This window comes from Herpailurus yagouaroundi, unplaced genomic scaffold (assembly GCF_014898765.1).
Source record: "Herpailurus yagouaroundi ecotype Mexico unplaced genomic scaffold, PumYag 141, whole genome shotgun sequence".
NCBI lineage: Eukaryota > Metazoa > Chordata > Mammalia > Carnivora > Felidae > Herpailurus > Herpailurus yagouaroundi.
Window position 1 is genome coordinate 65,965,474 of NW_024412396.1, and position 19,502 is coordinate 65,984,975.

The 19,502-nt window shown below is 43.2% G+C and overlaps 1 protein-coding gene and 1 long non-coding RNA gene across 23 annotated transcripts in view; one reads left to right on the forward strand and one right to left on the reverse strand.

The window, feature by feature from the left end:
* UNC79 (unc-79 subunit of NALCN channel complex) overlaps positions 1-16,198 on the forward strand; it is a 280,616-nt gene extending 264,418 nt beyond the window's left edge. For 18 of the 22 annotated variants that reach the window (XM_040478108.1, XM_040478112.1, XM_040478092.1 and 15 more), the window contains 3 exons: positions 12,768-12,809; positions 15,018-15,170; positions 15,954-16,198. In XM_040478108.1, coding sequence (XP_040334042.1) covers positions 12,768-12,809; positions 15,018-15,170; positions 15,954-16,034 — 276 coding nt within the window. In that variant the 3' untranslated portion in view covers positions 16,035-16,198. Of the gene's footprint in view, positions 1-12,767; positions 12,810-15,017 lie in introns of all 22 variants that reach the window. The other 4 variants (XM_040478106.1, XM_040478095.1, XM_040478090.1 and 1 more) reach the window with 1 other exon arrangement.
* LOC121032225 (uncharacterized) lies at positions 3,337-10,746 on the reverse strand. The gene is made up of 2 exons (XR_005791153.1): positions 9,155-10,746; positions 3,337-3,597 (listed from the first exon to the last, which is right to left on the reverse strand). It is a non-coding gene; the product is annotated as an uncharacterized LOC121032225 (long non-coding RNA).
* Positions 16,199-19,502: the final 3,304 nt, after the last annotated feature.

Here is a 19,502-nt window from a genome sequence, read left to right on the forward strand (position 1 = left end):
GACTTTGCTGAATTCATGTATCAGTTCTAGCAGTTTTTTGGTGGAGTCATTCAGGTTTCCCATGTAGAGTATCATGTCATTTGTGAAAAGTGAAAGTTTGAATTCTTTGCCAATTTGGATGCCTTTCATTTCATTTTGTTGTCTGATTACTAAGGCTAGGACTTCCGACACTCTGTTAAACAACAGTGGTGAGAGTGGACGTCCCTGTTGTGTTTCTGATCTCAGGGGGAAAGCCCTCAGTTTTTTCCCATTGAGGATGATATTAGCTGTGGGCCTTTCATATCTGGCTTTTATGACGTTAAGGTATGTTCTTTCTATTCTGACTTTCTTGAGGGTTTATATTAAGACACGATGCTGTATTTTGTCAAATGCTTTTTCTGCATCTATTGACAGAATCATATGGTTCTTATCCTTTCTCCTATTAATGTGATGTATCATGTTGATTGATTTGCAAATATTGAACCAGCCCTGCAGCTCAGGCATGAATCCCACTTGATCACGGTGAAAAATTCCTTTAATATACTGTTTAATTCGATTTGCTAGTATCTTGTTGAGAATTTTTGCCCCCATTTTTCATCAGGGGTATTGGCCTGTAACTCTCCTTTTTAGTGGGGTCTCTGGTTTGGAAATCAAGATAATGTTGGCTTCATAGGATGCATCTGGAAGCTTTCCTTCTGTTTCTATTATTTGGAACAGCTTGAGAAGAATAGGTATTAACTTTCTTTAAATGTGTGGTAGAATTCCTCTGGGAAGCCTCTGGCCCAGGACTCTTATTTCTTGGGAGATTTTTGATAACTGATTCAATTTCTTTGATGGTTATGGGTCTGTTCAAATTTTCTATTTCTTCCCTTTTGAGTGTGTGTGTATCTAGGGATTTGTCCATTTCTTCCAAATTGTCCAGTTTGTTGGTATATAATTTTTCGTAGTATTCTCTAATAATTGTTCGTATTGCTGTGGTGTTGGTTGTGATCTCTCCTCTTTCATTCATGATTTTGATCTATTTGGGTCTTCTCTCTTTTCTTTTTGAGAAGTCTCCTTAGGGGATTATCAATTTTGCTTATTCTTTCAAAAAATTAGCTCTTAGATTCATTGATCTGTTCTACTGGTTGCTTTTTATTTTATTCTATACTGTTTATTTGTGCTCTAATCTTTTTTTTTTTTTTAATTTTTTTTTCAACGTTTATTTATTTTTGGGACAGAGAGAGACAGAGCATGAACGGGCGAGGGGCAGAGAGAGAGGGAGACACAGAATCGGAAACAGGCTCCAGGCTCTGAGCCATCAGCCCAGAGCCCGACGCGGGGCTCAAACTCACGGACCACGAGATCGTGACCTGGCTGAAGTCGGACGCTTAACCGACTGCGCCACCCAGGCGCCCCGAGTGCTCTAATCTTTATTATTTCTCTTCTTCTGCTGGCTTTGGGCTTTCTTTGCTGCTGTCTTTCTAGTTCCTTTAGGTGTGAGGTTAGGTTCTGTATTTGGGACCTTTCTTGCTTCTTGAGATAGGTCTGGACTGCAGTGTATTTTCCTCTTAGGACTGCCTTTGCTGCATCCCAAAGGTTTTGGACTGCCGTGTTTTCATTTTCATTTGTTTGCATATATTTTAAATTTCTTCTTTAATTTCCTGGTTGACCCATTCATTCTTTAGTAGGATATTCTTTAACCTTCATGTATTTGGGGACTTTCCAAATTTTTTCTTGGGGTTGATTTCAAGTTTCATAGTGTTGTGATATGAAAATATGTATGGTATGATCTCAGTCCTTTTGTATTTGTTGAGGGATGTTTTGTGAACCAGTATGTGATCTATTTTGGAGAATGTTCCATGTGCCCTCAAGAAGAATGTGTATTCTTTTGGATGAAAAGTTCTGAATATATCTGTTAAGTCCATCTCGTCCAATATGTCATTCAGAGCTGTTGTTTCCTTATTGATTTTCTGCCTAGATGATCTGTCCATTGTTGTAAGTGGAATATTAAAGTCACCTACAATCATGGTGTTATTATCTCTACATTTATTTATGTTTGTGATTGATTTATATACTTGGTTGCTTCACGTTGAGGTCATAAACATTTACAATTGTTAGCTCTTCTTGATGGATAGACCTGTTAATTATGACATAGTGCCCTTCTTCATCTCTTGTTATAGTCTTTGTTTTAAAATCTAGTTTGTCTGATATAAGTATGGCTGTACTGTCTTTTGACATCCAGTAGCATGATAGATGGTTCTCCATCCCCTTGCTTTCAATCTGCAGGTGTCTTCAGGTCTAAAATGAGTCTCTTGTAGGCAGCGTATAGATGAATCTTGTTATTTTATCTGTTCTGATATGCTATGTCTTTTGATTGAGGCAGTTAGTCCATTTACATTCAGAGTGATTATTGAAAGGTAAGGATTTAGTGTCATTGCGTTATCTGTAGGTTTTGTGTTTATGGTGATGTCTTTGGTCTTTGTAGTCTTTGCTGCTTTTCACTCACAGAGTCCCCCTTAGGATCTCCTGCAGGGCTGGTTTGGTGGTCATGAACTCCTTTAGTTTTTGTTCATCTGGGAAACTCTTTATCTCTCTTTCTATTCTGCATGGCAGCCTTGCTGGATAAAGGATTCTTGGCTACATATTTTTCCTGTTCAGCACTTTGAATATTTTCTGCCACTCATTTCTGGCCTGCCAAGTTTCAATAGACAGGTCTGCTACTACCCTTATGTGTCTACCCTTGTAAGTTAAGACCCATTTGTCCCTAGCTGCTTTCAGAATTCTCTTTATCTTTGTATTTTTCCAGTTTCACTATGATATGTAATGGTGTTGACCTGTTTTAGTTGATTTTGAAAGGAGTTCTCTGTGCCCCCCTGGACTTGGATGTTTGTTTCCTTCCCCAGATTAGGGAAGTTCTCAACTATAATTTGTTCAAATAAACCTTTTCCCCCTTTCTCTCTCTTCCTCTTCTTCTGGAACTCCTGTGATACAGATAATATTATTTCATTTCATTGAATCACTTAGTCTTTAATTATCTCTTCATGGTCTAATAATTTCTGTTCCCTCTTTTTTTCAGCTTCATCATTTTTCATAATTTTATCTTCTATTTCACCTATTCTCTCCTCTGTTTCTTCCATCCTTGCTGTCACTGCATCTAGTTTATTTTCCATCTCATTTACAAAATTTCTTAATTCATCGTGACTACTTCTTATGTCCTTGATCTATGCACCAATATACATTCTCTGCTGTCTTCTATGCTTTATTCAAGCCCAGCTATTAGTCTTATGACTATTTTTCTAAATTGTTGTTCAGATATATTATTTATATCTGTTTTGGGCGATTCTCTGGCTGTCATTTCTTCCTGGAATTTCTTTCGAGGAGAATTCTTCCATTTCATCATTGTGGCTAGGCTTCTGTCATTTACATGATGTAATAGCTTGTTTTATGTCCTGCACCTGCAAGTACTACTATCTTAAGAAGGGGTCACACACTGTCCAGGGCCAGGCACTTCAGTAAGTGTTTTTGGAGTGTGTTGCATGCACTCTGTTGTCTTTGGCTGCTCTCATCCACTGCTTGTAGTGGTGGATTGTTTGGATCTTCCACCAAGTGTGCTTTGATTTGTTCATTGAAGTATCCCTGGAAAAAAGGAAAGCAAAGTGGTGGTGGGCGGGGGGAGCCTTATCCCATACAAGAAGAGAAATGAAAGGGGGATGGGGTGGAAATATAGGCAGAGAATCAGAGAAACTATAAGACTTAATCCAGAGAGAGGGAGAGGAAAATAAAGAGGAAGGAGATACAGAAAAGGTATAAAAAGAATAAGCATTCCTCATTAAAAAAACAACAGAAAGAAAGGAAGAAAGAAAGAAAGAAAGAAAATAAGAATTGACCAAAAATCAAATCAGAAACTATGAGCTTGATTCCAAAGGAAAGAAAAAAGAAAAGAGGAGGGTAGAAAGAAAAAGAAGGGAAAAGAGAAGAGAAGGAAAGAAAAGAGGGAAAAAAATAATTAAAAAAAATTTTTTTTAAATAGACTAACATTCAAAACTACAGGACAGTTGTCTGTTGGTGCCTGGGATGGGTGGCTGTGATGGTCTAGAGGAGAGGCCGTCTGGTTGGGTCAGTGTCAATCTCACTCTGGTAGATAAATAGTTACCAGGCATGGAGAGGCGGGGTTTGGTGTAAGCGGGTCCCACCTCCACTGGGGGCCACTGTGCTGTTCCCTGAAGCCCCACCATGTTGATTATGGGGAGAAAAATAGTGACACCCGAATATCTCCTCCCCAGACCAGGTGTCTCAAACCACCCTGTTCAGGCAGCCCTCACAGAGTAGCTCAGGCATCTGGTGTGTCCTCCTAGGCACTTGGCTGGGATTCAAAACCTGATGTCTTAAAGGACCCCACACCCCGTGGACCTAGTTCTGGGGTAGCTCCACGCTGTGCAGCCAACAAAGGGCCTCTGGCTGTTGCCTGCAGGGTCTTTTGTCATTGGAGGTCACTACACTCTCTTCCCACAGTAATTGAGGGAGGGGACTGCTCTCTCCCAGCGTGCCCCCCGAGATCGCTCCAGTACCCTCCCCGCCAGGCGAGGAGGCGGGCTCCCTCCCCGCCAGGCAAATGCACACGGCAACACTCTAGTCCTGGGAAAGTCACGCACCCCTGAAAACTCCAGTCTTTAGCTCTTAAGCCTGTTTGCAAAGTAGAAACTGGCTCTCTCCCTATTCTTCGTTCCTTAGTCCATGGTCCAGAGAGGTTTTTCTCTTGTCCAAACACAAAACCACACTTCCACAGCCACTCTTTACCTCCTTTTGTCTCTCCATAGAAGGGGTTCCCCCTCTTTGTACCTATGACACCGTTTTCTCTCTTCCAATTCATGAATAGGCACCTCTGTCCCACCAAGCTTTGTCCACCTGTAGAGATTTCTCTGTCACTCCACAGCCTGTATTCTTGGGTATTCCAAGTGTCTGACTTCAGTACAGCTGTGTTTGAGGGACAAGGGAAATTCTGGTCCCCCTACTTATCTGCCATCTTAACTCCTGGCTCTCCTCTGTTTCTTGGAAAAGTTTTTGTAGATTTATTATTATTTTTCACTTAAATATTTGGTAGAATTCACCATTGGAACTGCCTGGTCTTGAAATTTTCTTTGCAGAAGAGTTTTTTTTTTTTAATTTTTTTTTTTAACGTTTTTTATTTATTTTTGGGACAGAGAGAGACAGAGCATGAACGGGGGAGGGGCGGAGAGAGAGGGAGACACAGAATCGGAAACAGGCTCCAGGCTCCGAGCCATCAGCCCAGAGCCTGACGTGGGGCTCGAACTCACGGACCGCGAGATCGTGACCTGGCTGAAGTCGGACGCTTAACCGACTGCGCCACCCAGGCGCCCCTGCAGAAGAGTTTTAAATTATGGATTCAATTTTTTTCAATAGATAGTGCTATTTAAGTTTCCTGTTTATTCTTGAGTCATCTTTGGTGTAGTGTCAAAGAATTTGTCCATTTCATCAAAGTAGTCAGTTTTATTGGCATGAAATTGTTTATAATATACTTTTAATATCTGTAGGATCAGTAGTTATGCTACCTCTTTAATTCCTGACACTGGGGATTTGTGACTTCTTTTCTTTTCTTTTCTTTTTTCTTGTCAGTCTGTATAGAGACATATCAATTTTAGTGAGCTTTTGACTAACAAACTACAGTAACCAGGCTTTTGGGTTGTTTTCATTGATTTTTCTCTTTGTTTTTTTATTTATTATTTTCTTTCTTCTATTTATTCATTTCTATTTATTTATTCATTTCTATTTATTATTTTCTTTCTTCTGATTACTTTAGATTTAATTCACTCTTGTCTATTATAAACAATATCTTTTTTGTCTTTTATAAATTTCTTTGTAAGCACTGGTTTAGTGGTATCCCACCATTCGATATTCTGTGTTCTCATTTACATTCAGTTCAAATTTTAAAAATTTTTGATGTTTATTAATTTTTGAGAGAGGGACAGAGACAGAGACAGAGACAGAGCACAAGCGGGGGAGGGTCAGAGAGAGAGGGAGACACAAAATTCAAAGCAGGCTCCAGGCTCTGAGCTGTCAGCACAGAGCCCGACGTGGGGCTCGAACTCACTAACGGCAAGGTCATAACCTGAGCCAAAGTTGAATGCTTCACCAACTGGGCCACCCAGGTGCCCACGGATTTTTAATTCCATTTGTGTTCAGAGAACATACTGTATATAATTCCAGTCATCTTAAACTTACTGAGACTTGTTTATGTCCCAGAATATAGTTGTTCTTGGTAAATGCTCAGTGTGCCCTAGAAAAGAATATGTCCTCTGCTGTTCTCAGGTAGTTTCCTATGCCAGTTGGTTCAAGCTTATTGATAGTGTTGTTCAAGTCTTCCATATGTCTGTCTACTTACTCTATCAACTGTTGAGAAAGTGGTATTGATATATCTCTGTAATTATGGATTTCTTTGTCTTTTCAAGTTTATCAATTTTGCTTCATGTGTTGTGAATCTCTGTTATTAAGTGCATAAATATTTAGGATTATTATGTCTTCTTAATGAAATGAATTTTGAAATGGCTGTCTTAATCTTCATTAATATTCTTTGCTGTGAACCGTACTTTGATATTAATAAAGGTAGTCCAGTTTTCTTTTGGCTGGTGTTAGGATGGTATATCTTTTTCCATTCTTTTACTTTTTACCCTATTTGTGTCTTTATATTTTTCAAGTATATTCCTTATAGGCAGCATGTAGCTGGGTTTTGTTTTTTTTTAAAATCCAATCTGACAATCCCTTCCTTTTAATTAGGAGTCTTTAAACCATCTTCATTTAATGTGTTTTGTGCCATTTTGGGGCCTAAATCTATCACCTTGCCATTTGTTTTCTGTAATTCCCATCTGTTCTTTGTTTCTTGTTCCTTTTTTTTTTCTTTTGCCTTCTTTTGGATTGAATTTATAATGATTAAACTCTGACTATAATTTCCTCTTCTTTTTCTAGTTTCTTAACATCGAAGCTAAGGTTGTTATTTTGAGAAACCTCAAATATTTAATGCACTGAATTTCTTCCTTTAGCTGCGTTCTTCCAAATTTTTATATGTTCTCATTTCCATTCCGTTCAAAATACTTTCTCATTTCCCTTTTGATTTCTTCTTTTCTGACAAGTCATTTAGAAGTAGAAGTGTGTTTTTTAATTATCTTATTAGCTACCTGTCTTAGGGTTTTTTTTTTTTTGTGGTTGATTTAGAGTTTATAGTATCCATTTTTGACTTACCACCTTCAAGTAATATTATACCACTTTGTGTATGTTATAAACATGTGTAGAAGTAAACCAAACCATACATTGTTATTATTTGTTCTTTAAACAATTATCTCTTAAAGAGACTTAAACTTTTTTTCAATATTAACTTATATTTGCTATTATTGCCATATTTATATTTGCCATTTTCAGTGTTTTTCATTCCTTTTATGGATCTAAACTTCTTTTTTCTGCTCAAAGGACTTCCTTTATTCTTTCTTTAATTTTTTTTTTTTTGATGTTTTATTTGTTTTTGAGAGAGTGCGAGCAGGGGAAGGGCAGAGAGGGAGGAGAATAGAGGATCTGAAGCAGGCTCTGAGCCAACAGCAGCAAGCCTGATGCAGGGCCTGAACTCGTGAACTGTGAGATCACGATCTGAGCTAAAGTCAGATGCTCAACCGACTGAGCCACCCAGGCGTCCCTCCTTTACTATTTCTTACACAGGTCTGAAGCACCTGGGTGGTTCAGTTGGTTGAGCGTCTGACTTCGGCTCAGGTCATGATCTCATGGCTCGTTAGTTCAAGCCCCACATTGGGCTCTGTGCTGGCAGCTCAGAGCCTGGAGCCTGCTTTGGATTCTGTGTCTCCCTCTCTCTCTGCCCCTAACCCACTTGCATTCTGTCTCTGTCTCTCTCAAAAATAAATAAACATTAAAAAAAAAGAAAAAAAGCCTATTTCTTACACAGGTCTGCTGGTGACTGATTGCTTCAGCTTTTGTGTATGAGAATGTTTTTATTTTGCCTTCATTTTTGGAAGATATTTTCACTGGGTAGTGAATTTTAGGTTCAAAGGTTTGTTTGTTTTCAGTGCTGTAAAGATGTTTCTCCTCCAGTCTTCTTGCTTCCATTGTTTCCAACAAGCAATCTGTATTATTCTAATCTTTTTTTCTCCTGTATGTAATATATGGTTTTGTTGTTGTTGTTGTTGTTGTTTGGTCTCTTCTAAGATTTTCTCTCCACAATTATTGTTAAGCAATTTGATGGTGAAACACCTTAGTGTAGTTTCCTTCGTGTTTCTTGTGCTTGGGTTTGTTGAACTTCTTGCATCTGTGGATTTATAGTTTTCTTTATATTTGGAAAAGTATCAGCTATTGTTTCTTCAAATATTTCCTTCTGTGCCTCTACTTGACACACTCAATATTTCCTCTAGTTTCTTGACCGTATTGAATATAGTTATAATAACTGTTCTAATGTCCTTCTCTATTAATTCTGTTACCTGTATCATTTGGGGTCTTTTCCAATTGATTGATTTTTATTCTCATTATAGGTCACCTTTTCCTGCTTCTTTGTATGCCTGGTAATTTTTTATTACATTCTTGACATTTTGAATTTGACTTTCTTGAGTGCTGGATATTTTTGTATCCCTATAAATATTTTTGAGCTGTATTCTGTGTTATAGTTAAATTATTTAGAAATAGTTATTTTCCTTTTGAAACTTGCTTATAAGCCTTGCCAGGTGATCAGAGCTGCATTTTGTCTAGAGCTAATGTTTCTTCACTATTAAGGGACTAACCTTCTAAGTATTCTACCTGATGTTCTATTAAATGTAAGAATTGTCTACTGTCACCAGCTTGTGGGAACACAAGCTGTTGCTGGTGCCATGTGATCATCTCTCTAATCTCCTGGGGTTGTTTTTCTTCAGCCTCGGGTAGTTTTTCTTACATGTGTGCACTGGTCAGTATTTAGCTGAAGACTCAAGGGGGACCCTTTATGCATCTTCAGAGTTCTCTCTCGTGCTCTCTTTCTGTGAAGCTCTCTCCTCTGCAGTATTCTGCCTGACAGACTACACACCTCGACCTCCCTGGACTCCCAGCCCCATCTCAACTCAGGAAGATAGTTAGGCTCTTCCCAGGTCCCTCCTCCTGTGCTACTGCTGGCAAGCTTTCTAGCAGTTAGCTAAGATATTGTAGGGCTTACCTTGTTTCCTCTCCCTCGGGGATCACTGTGCTGCATTGCTGATGCCCAGTGTCTGAAAATCATTGTTTCATACACTCCATCTGGAATTTTACTCGTTCTAGGCAAGAGGGTAAAATCTGGTCTTTGTTAGTCCATCTTTGCTGAAAGAGAAAGTTTTACAACTAATTTTAGTTTTGAGGTCTAGAACAAACATGGAGTGAAATGAATACAGTCTAACTGAGCAGAAAGTCTTCATTTATCCTGTAGCATAAACTGAGATAAAAGGAAATGTATCACTTTTATTTTGGTGGAAAGCAACCTATTTTTTTTTTTTATTGTCCTTCCATTTTCTGGATATTGTTTCTGCAGAGGAAAAAAAAAATCCAACCAACTTTATTATGACATTACACAACCCAGAATAAATTACATCTAATTCCTACTGACAGCTTTGTGGGAGCCACTAGGAAAAGAGAACTGAAATGAGTGTTATTCAGTAAGTCAAATTAGCATTCCTGAAATAGGATGACTGCTGGCTTATATAATGCTATCAATAATAATGAGATTTAACTTGAAGGCTTCAGTCATGTGGTTCTTAAGTCACAAACCTGAAGGGCCTTTGCAGATATATTTTAGAATGATACGGTCACGTGTTTTGTAAATGGGCTAATAGCAAAAACCCTTCTAAACCCAACCTCACTATTCCCCTTGATTGCCTCATACAGGCCATTAGCCCCAAGAACAGCACTGGGAGAGGTGTCCACCCAGGGTCAGAGTACTCAGTGCCTCCTGGCTTCTACCCTCCTTGGTCCCTCAGGATCTTAGCAGGAGGTTAGTTTGGGCATTTCCTAAATATCAAGAGGCATATAGGCTTGCTCCATATTAAATAGGTCAAAAGTCAATACAAGTTTGTAAACATTAGGACCCTTAGAGCTTGTTTTTTGCTGTACAGACATTGGAGAGGAAGTGGTTAGACTAGTTTATTTTTTCCCAGTCAGAATGTTTACATGAGCCAATCCTGCTAATGGCCAGAGAGCATATAGCCTTATCTGTCTCTGACGTTTGTAATCCCACAAGTTTTTTATAAGGGTTGGTGGTTGGAGGAGGCAGAGAGAAAATGTCATTTTCTGATATTTTGAGTTTTTGTCCAATTATATCATCTGGTGCATATCATACCACATTCCTAAACACAATATTTATGCTAGAGACGGAGTATTACATGGCTGCAACATGAGCCATGTGCTTAGGGGCGAACATCAGTGGAAGTCAAATTAGCAAATTGTGTATCTCAACAAAATGCTCAAAGCAGAACTGCAACCAGATTGAGCCTTGGGAACAAAAGCATAGAGAGAAATGTAATTTGTCACTTCACCAAGTGTGTGTGTGTGTGTGTGTGTGTGTGTGTGTGTGTGTGTGTGTGTTGATGAATCACATGAGCCTTGCAGCCCGTGGCCATGAGTAGTAAACAGACAGGTCATTATCCTGCATCCCAGCAGTCCTCCCACTAATTCTTTCATTTTGTTCATGGCACAGCTCTCCTCCCATTTGCCCACACTTTGAAACCTCACCTTCGGGGCGCCTGGGGGGCTGAACATCTGACTTCGGCTCAGCTCATGATCTCACAGTTTGAGCCCCGCGTCGGGCTCTGTGCTGACAGCTCAGGGCCTGGAGCCTGCTTCGGATTCTGTCTCCCTCTCTCTCTGCCCCTCCCCCGCTCGTGCTCTTTCTCTCTCTCTCTCTGTCAAAAATAAATAAACATTAAAAAATATATATAAAAAAAAGAAACCTCACCTTCTGCTCTGACCTTTTCCTCGCTCCAAAGAGCAGACCTGTCCTCAGACCCTCTCAGGTTGTGTCTGCAGGCAGCCACCCTTCTCCCTCCTGGAAGCCATGCCTGGTCTTACCTGGACCATCGAGGCAGCCTCCACCTGGCCTCCATGGTCCATCCTCTTCCTCGTCCTAGTCTGCAGATTGCTGCCACAGTGACTTTTCTGGAACACAGCTCCACTCATGGTGAATGGGGCTTCCCTCTTCAAAGTTATATTGGATTTGGAAACGAATCCAAATCCCTTGATGTGGCCTCCCAAGGCATCATGGGTGGATGATGAGGGGCCTCACCTCTGCTTTTCTAAACATGTTTCTCGTGACCCCCCCCCCCTCCTGAGAACCTCACGCTTCAGCATCAACTGAATCCCTAACACCTCCTCACCCTTGGCACACTCCCAACTGTGGGCTGTGCTTCCTGGAGTGTGCCCTGGACTTCGTTTGCTAGGACTGCTGTGAGAGCACCACAGAATAGGCAGCTGAAACATGGAAACTTCTTATCCCACAGTCTGGAAGCCAGAAGTCCGAGGTCAGGGGGCAGCAGGGTTGTTCCTTCTGAGGGCTGTGAGGGAGAATCTGCTCTATCCTGACCCCCTAGCTTCAGGAGGTTGGTTGGCAGTCTTTGGCTTTCTTTGGCTTGTGTCCAAATCTTCCCCTTTTTATAAGAGCATCAGTCATATTGGTAGGGGCCCATCCTACCATAGAAGGACCTCACCTTAACTCAATTACATCTGCATTGACCCCTCTTCCAAATAAATTCCCATTCTGAAGCAGTGTGGGTAGGGACCATGAGGGGGCACAATTCAACCCATGACACTGTACTTCTCTGTTGAATTTGGAGTAGAGAGGGTTGGAAGGAACAGAGTGAAGTGATATGATGCATATTTAGTATAGTAAAGATCTGAGCAATGCTGTAATAAGGAACCTAGCATCTCCAAACTTACTGTACCAGTGCTCCCTCCCCCATTTAAACCCACCAAACTAGAGTCCTGTGGGACACACTTTGGGAAACACTGTCTTCTGTCCCTAACTTGTGGATTTACGAGGCAGCCTTATATTCCGGAGGGCTGAAACGTGGCTGAGAGACCAAAGCAGGGAGAGGGGAGCTGCTCCTGGAGGCCCTTGGGCCAGACACCATGTGGCTTCCTAGGAAAGGCACAGCAGAGGGGCTCAGGGTGGGCCAGAGAAGCAGCAGAAGGGCAAGGCTCCCTAGATGCCTGCAGTTTGAGCGGCTCGCCCTCTGTTGGAGCAGGGACCCCGCTGCTCGCCTGCATGTGACCTGTGCCGTCCAAACCTCTGGCCCAAGTCACTCTTGCTGTGTTCCCACCTTCCAAATCACAGCCAGGCTACTTTGGGGCTTAATTTTTTTTTTTCAATCACTGAAGCATTTCAACCAATTCCCAGCGATATTTTCTTAAAGACTCTGGGCAAATAGAGTCGCCATCCTACTCGGAGACTCCGTCTCAGAGATCCTGTGGAGGAAATTCTGTTTCAAGAAAGTGAGGATTTAATTAAATAAATACACATTTAATTTCCCATGTGTGGTCGCTTTCAAGAGACAATCAGTCATTTACTCCAAAGTGTGTGTTTCAGGCACTCATGGGGCACTTATTAACCTCTAAATGCCACCAGCTCAGCAGGGTCTGGCCTCAGAAAGATGTTTTCCTGTTAATGGATAACTCCGCAGCAGGGTCCCACCCTTTTGTGATGTCAAAGGGGTTCTGTGTGCTCTGCTTTCCTGTGCAGTAATGGAAGCGAAAGGGGGTGGGGATGGAGACCGCTAATAACAAGGCCTCTGTGTTTCTCCACACAGCTGATACCTATGTGGTTGCCGATGATCCAGTCAAATACCAAGGTAAGTCATCCCTGGTGGACTGGAAGCCCAGTCCCCTCCAGAGAAGGGTTGTGACATTACCAGGGCTCACTGATGCTCCACTTACCATGGAGCAAGGTGAATTCACCCTGCTCTCGGCCGCCAGTGCTGATAAAGTGGGAGACTGTGGGCCAGGTAAGGGCCGTGCAGGCCGAGGTGATAGCAGGGGCCATGCGCGTCCTGTTCGCTCTCTATGAGGATGTGGGTGGAGGGGGGATCCCAGAGTCCGGACGAGGCTCAGTTCCTGACCAGAACACAGGCCTACCCTACCTTTAGAGGACACACATGGGATCTGGGCCCACGCGTGTTCATTGCTATCTCCTGCCACTAAAATGGACTTTTTGTGGGGCGCCTGGCTGGCTCAGACAGACAATAGAGCGTATGACCCTTGATCTCGGGGTTGTGACTTCAAGCCCCACGTGGGGTGTAGAGATTACTTAAATGAACTGTAAAAAATAAAATGGACTTATGGGGCACCTGGGTGGCTTAGTCAGTTAAGTGTCTGACTTTGGCTCAGGTCATCATCTCACAGTTTGTGAGTATGAGCCCCATGTCAGCTGTGCCTGGAAGCACAGAGCCTGGAGCCTGTTCGGATTCTGTGTCTCCCTCTCTCACTGCCCCTCCCCTGCTCGCCCATGCTCTCTCTCTCTCTCTCTCTTTCAAAAATAAACATTAAAAAGGTTGTTTTTGTTTTTGTTTTTTTAAATAAAATGGGCTTTAAAAAAAATGCTTATTTATTCTTGAGAGAGTGCAAGTTGGAGGGGGCGGTTACCGAGAGAGGAGGACACAAGATGCAATGTGGGCTCTGCACTGACAGCGGAGAGCCCCATGCAAGACTTGAACTCACAAACTGTGAGATCATGACCTGAGTTGAAATCAGACATTCAACCAGCCGAGCCACGCAAGTGCCCCTAAAATGGACTTTTTGTGACAAGAAGAATTCTATTAAGGAAGGGTAACATTGAATGAATGATGGACTTGAGCTAGAAGGGCAAGGATCTGGCCCCATCCTTTGTTTTACATATGAGGAAACATAGGACCAGAAAGAAGGGTAACTTGGGGGGGGGGGTGCAGTCAGGAAGGGAAAGACCCTGTCCCAGTGACTTTTCCGCTGCCAGACCCTGCCTCGAGTGACACACTGTCCTCACTTGGGCAAAACCTACTCCATGACTAGTAAAGTTACTTGACATTATGATGGCAGAGCTTAGCCACCTGCTCCACCCAAACCTGGGCTCCGTCTACGGCGTGAGGATTACAGGACAAGCAGGGGGCAGAAGATGGAAACCTTCTGCCTGAATTTCTTCTCAGAGTTGGGGAGGGATGTTGGCTGAAATAAGGGGGGGGGGGGGACCTCAAGGTACCCAGACAGGGAGAGAGAAATGCAGCCATCTGCAGTGACTGCAGGCGTGGTCTTGTTCGTGGTGTTGGTGCAGTTTGTGGCCACAGGTGGGGGCCCCGACACCGCCGAAGTCCTATCTCCCGCTAGCTTTTACTATGAAAACAGTCACTTGTACTTCCTCCTTGAGGCATTGGATTGCCCCTGCCCCTGGTTTGTGGAACTCTGAGGAGGCCCAGAGAGCTTTGGACCTAGCTTCTCTGTGTGCGCTAACACGAAAACAGAGAGACTGTAACCATGATTAAAATGTAATGAGCACGTATTACGCGCCAACTTCCGTTCTAAACCCTCCGTTAACTCATTTATCCTTAAAAAACAAACAAACAAACCCACGAGGTGTTACTATCCCCAGTCTGTCCATGAGAAAATCCAAACGCAGCCCGGAAAACCTTGTTCCCAGGGTTGTCCACAAAGGAGCTAGGATTTGAACCCAGGGAACTGGCTGCAGAGCCCAGGCCCTTCACTGCTGTCCCAGGCCCTCGTGGTGAATAAGCGCCCAGGGGTCAAGAATACGTGTCAGCTGTCAGTGCCCGTTGCAATGGATGAGTCAAGCTGGGATTGGCATTACTGGGATGGATCTGGGCCAGAGTGACTTTAGAATCATGCTGCCTGCCCACATCCCCTGCCCCGCACGCTGCCAAATTGGAGAGCTGGCCTTCCTGTTCAGGCCAGACAGCGCTTGAACCACGTAGGAGTTCTGCCTGCAGAAGATGCCCAAGCCGGCGCTCCCTGGGTTGACCGTGCCCACTTGGAGGAAAGAAACTAAACTTCGATGTCTTGCCCTTTCTTAACAGCACTTATCCGCCGGACTCCAGCTTCGCCTCCAGGCCATTCAGAACCACGTGAACCACCACAGCTTACGGACGCTGCCGGGCTCCGCCCAGAGCAGTGCCGGCCTGGTGGCCCTTCGCAAGTGGCTGCAGTGCACCCAGTTCAAAATGGCCCAGGTGGAGATCCAGTCCTCGGAAGCAGCCTCTCAATTTTATCCTCTATGAGCGGACTCCTCGGCTCTCAGTGTCAACACTCTGGTTTAGCAATAATGGGTTTCAAAACAAAACAATTTGATCCAAGCAGGTTGGGGAACATACTGGTACTGTCCATTCTCTTTCTAGTCTAGTAAAAGACGTGCAAAGGCCAGAGAGGGCCAACAATGAAGCTTTCTTGCTACACATATTTCTGATGACTCCTTGGGCTATCTGATTAAGTGTTTCCTTACATTATTTTTTAAAAAACCAAATCATTTTTCTTTAACTAACTTCTATTTTTTTTAAGAAAAAAAATAGACTGGTGGGTACTCACAGAAAAGTTGTATAAGTCCCCCTGTTGCTATTTTTGATGATAGAGAATAAATAGGGTTTTTGAAACCTTTGTAGTGTTTTTTCTTAAAATCCACTCTTGGCAATGCAATAAAAAACCCGTCACCACAAGCCAGTGACACTTGACTGAAGCTTTTTGTCATTATCCTGGGAAAAGTGGCAGCTTGCAAGGACCATTACAAAGTGCACTTAGAAATTAGGTGGTTAACCTGTGCCAATTGTTTTTTTCTTTGTTTTATAATCTCATTTTCCAAAACTGTCCAGTAAGTTTTATTACTTTTAAAACTAATTTTTCAACTCATTCGTTCTAGGCTGTACTTTCTTGTAAGCTTTATGACAACCACTTAAGTTTTGTGAATAATAAATTTTATTCTTTTGTTAATACTTGTAATACAATTCAATTTAAAACTGTAGATCGCACACTGGACCAGACGACTCCCCACGCTGGCACAGAACACTGCACCTGAAGTTATGTTTCATAAAACAGAATTTTAATAGTGTAAGAACACCAAGATTTATCAGCACTCCTACTTAGCATTTGACTGTGCATTCACAAATGATCTTTCTCTTCTCTATCCCTGTAATGCACTGACGACAAGAAGACTTACTATACATTTAAGCTGTATATTGAAATGCTATTAAATGCATTTTTTATTATCTCTGTGAGCCTGGGGTTTTTTAAAATCAGTTTATACGTTTCTTGTAAACTTGGAAAACTCCTCTAACTTCCCTTAAAACTTAAGTACAACTATTGAGAGGAAAGGCTTTCTTTCGGGTCATTTTGGTAAGAGAAATACACAATTTACTTGAAGTCTGTTCTCCAGGAAGGACCTGAGGGCACGAGGCCATTTTATTTATTTATTTATTTATTTATTTAATTTTTTTTTTTTTTTTTTTTTTTTTTTTAATTTATGTTGGTTATTAGGAGGCCTCTCTTTTCTGCTGGGAAGTCCGATCTCTTCATGCTTCTCAGGGGGAAACAAGTCCTCAACTGTTTAAGCGTTTCACGTGAGTTCTAGAAAGACAAGGTGGGAGAGCTTCGTTCCTATGAAAATTTGCAGGGAGCCACTCGGTTCCTAGATTAAGAACATAGCAATGATCATTCTTCATATTTTCCGAATGAGCTCTTCTGAAAGGCCATCCCCAGGTAGAAGGCTCCCCGTTGGGCTTGGTTATGCCTCCGTGAATGTTCTGTCTCGTATAGAAAGTTGTGCGTGTATTTCTCTCACTTGTAAACTGTGACAGCTTTGAGGTTATGTCCTGTCTCTGTATCCCCATGGTCTGGCACGTAGTACGGGTTTAACTACTGTCTGTTGAACTGAATGGACTTGATTAAGCAACAGGTCTTTCTTGAGCCACCCAGTGGGCTCAGCAAGGGCTGAATTGTGACTTTTTTTTGAGCAGCGATTCCTGGAGCGGGTAACAGACACAGGCCAGAGCGGGAGGCCTTCGCTGCTTTCCCCGTGAGGGGTTTAACTGACTTCCCCATCTCGGCTCAGCTGTAGCCCAACCCTTCGCTGGTCCTGAGCCCACCCTGCTGCAGACAGCCGGGATCTTAGCCGGCCCATCCTACCAACAAAGTCCAGAGTCCTCCACAGGCTCTTGTCCAGCTCCAGTTCTTTCAGTGGGCTCACTGTCCCTTTGTATTTGCATTTCCCCCCTCCCCTCCCTCCAAGGGCCGGAGATGGGCCCTCAATTCAGCCCTCTTGACTGGGCCCCCATCTAAAGCTTCCTACTGTCCAGACATGTTTCCTTTACTCCAGATCTGCCTCCTTGCCCCTGAGAACCGTGACCCACCTTCCTGCCAACCTGACCCAAATACTGTCCTTGATGGGACCCTGCCTACGTCACTGGTTTAGAGAGACCAGTAAGCCTCTTCTCTGACCTACACTGCCCTCACCCCCATTCTCCAGTGTCCTCATCTTCTTTTTATATCCTTATGTTAGCCACTCACCCCCCTTCACTCCCGGGGTGAGTCGGACTCAGGTTCTTAGAAGAAAAAAATGGAGAAAAGAGGGGACAGATGGGAGTTTAGCAGGACTGGCCCTAACAAGAGGAGAAGCCATTCACCTAGATCAGGGGTGGGCCCACTGCCTGTTTTTGTAAGGTTTTATCGGAACACAGTCACACCCGCCACGTACATCCTGTCTATGATGCTTTTGTGCTACAAGGGCAGAGTTGAAGAGGTAGGACAGAGACGTGCGGCCCTGAGAGCCTAAAACATTCATCATCTGGCCCTTTGCAGAGAAGTCTGCTGACCCCTGGCCTAGCTGAAGGCCACTGAGAGAAACCGCGTTGAACCTTTGCATGGATGTAGCTTCCTGCCACCTCAGGGCTTTTGAAATGTCATTACTAATATTTCCTCATCTGTATGATGGGGGTAATGGCACATTCTAATTCATAGGGTTGTTGAGGTGATACAAGGACGCAAGCAAAGAGAGCAGTGCCTGGCACGTGGTAAGCACTCAATAAAAGTTGTGAGTTATTCTTTTTGTCATGTTAAAGCCTAGGGAAGTAAAGCTGCTTGCCCAAGGTCACATGGCTAATAAGAGGCAAAGCTGGAACCTGACCACAGGCTGGCTAACGCCAAGGACTGGTCTCTCAATCACTGCCCATGTTGATTCCGGCTATACCACCCCCCCCCCCCCAGCCCCCAGTGACAGTCTGGCAGCCACAGAAGGCAGAGGGAGTCCAACACACTTTTCCTGATCCAGATTTGGCCAGTGTTAACTATTGGCTTGGAGAGGGTCAAGGCATACAGTCAGTGTTCCTTCCGCCATGGAGTCCTACTGGCTTAGAGTGTGAACAGAACATTCTGAGATTCCCAAGGGTAGAATGAACCAAAATCTGCAAACGCATAGATCCCATGATTGTTTGCCATCAGCATGCCTCTTACTAGTTGGGTGACCTTGGACAAGATACTAAACCTCTGTGGACCTCTGTTTTTCCTTATCTATAAAATGGAGATATCTACCCATCTCCCAGGGGTGATGGAAAGCTCACATGGCACTTGGGAGATATGGACCGCCAGGAAGACTGGGGACGCCTTCGCCTTGTGAAGACCACTCAAGGGAACAGCTCCCAGCTGCAGAGTCACCTGGTTTTTCCTTCCGCTAGTCCCTCAGAAGCAAGACCTACAGGCCATGAGAGCCAAATGTGGTCATTAGCCAAAGGTGTCCAGTCTCCACCGTGTATCCTCCCTTTACAAGCGTGTCATTCTGCCTCTCACTGGGTGTTTTCAGCAAATCTCTTCCCAGAGAGTCTCATCTGAAGTCAAGCAGTTGCAGCAACTGTGCCGTTTGCTGCGACAGGCCAGCTAAGATTGGATCGGATGGGAGAAGATGGGTTACCCACCAAGACTCTTCCCTGAGCTGGGGTCGAAGGGCCTCCGGTGATAATTTGGACAATGCAGATTGTTTCATATACTTCTTTAATACAATTAACATGCAAATATGTATATTGGGCGGGTTGAGTGTTTTGACAGTGATGGGAGTGGTTGGAACTCAATGGAATAGTACCAGGCCATGTTTTTATGAGAGTTGATCCCTCTGGGGACTGAAATGTTATGCATGAAAGGTTGGCCAGTTCATTCCACCAGCAGGAGCAACAAGCAGTAAGCCTCTTGAATAGGATCCAAGAGAAACCACAAGAGCCATCATTTATTGGGGATGTACTAGGTACTGAACACGTTACACATATTACCTTCTCTCCTCTTAGTGCACCCCCCACGCTATTATTCCCATTTTGCAGAAGAGGCAGCTGAGGACCAGAGATTATATAATTTATCCAAGGTCATGCAGCCAGCTGTAATAACGTTAGGACTGGATGGAGTCTGACTCCCAAGTCAGACTCAGTAAATGTTCATTTCTCTTACCTTTTTCTGCTTCTGGGCTTTTTTGATTAACGTGCTAAGAGCATGGGATAGAGAAATCTAAGGGCTTCTTGGAGCAGCTCAATCTTGGT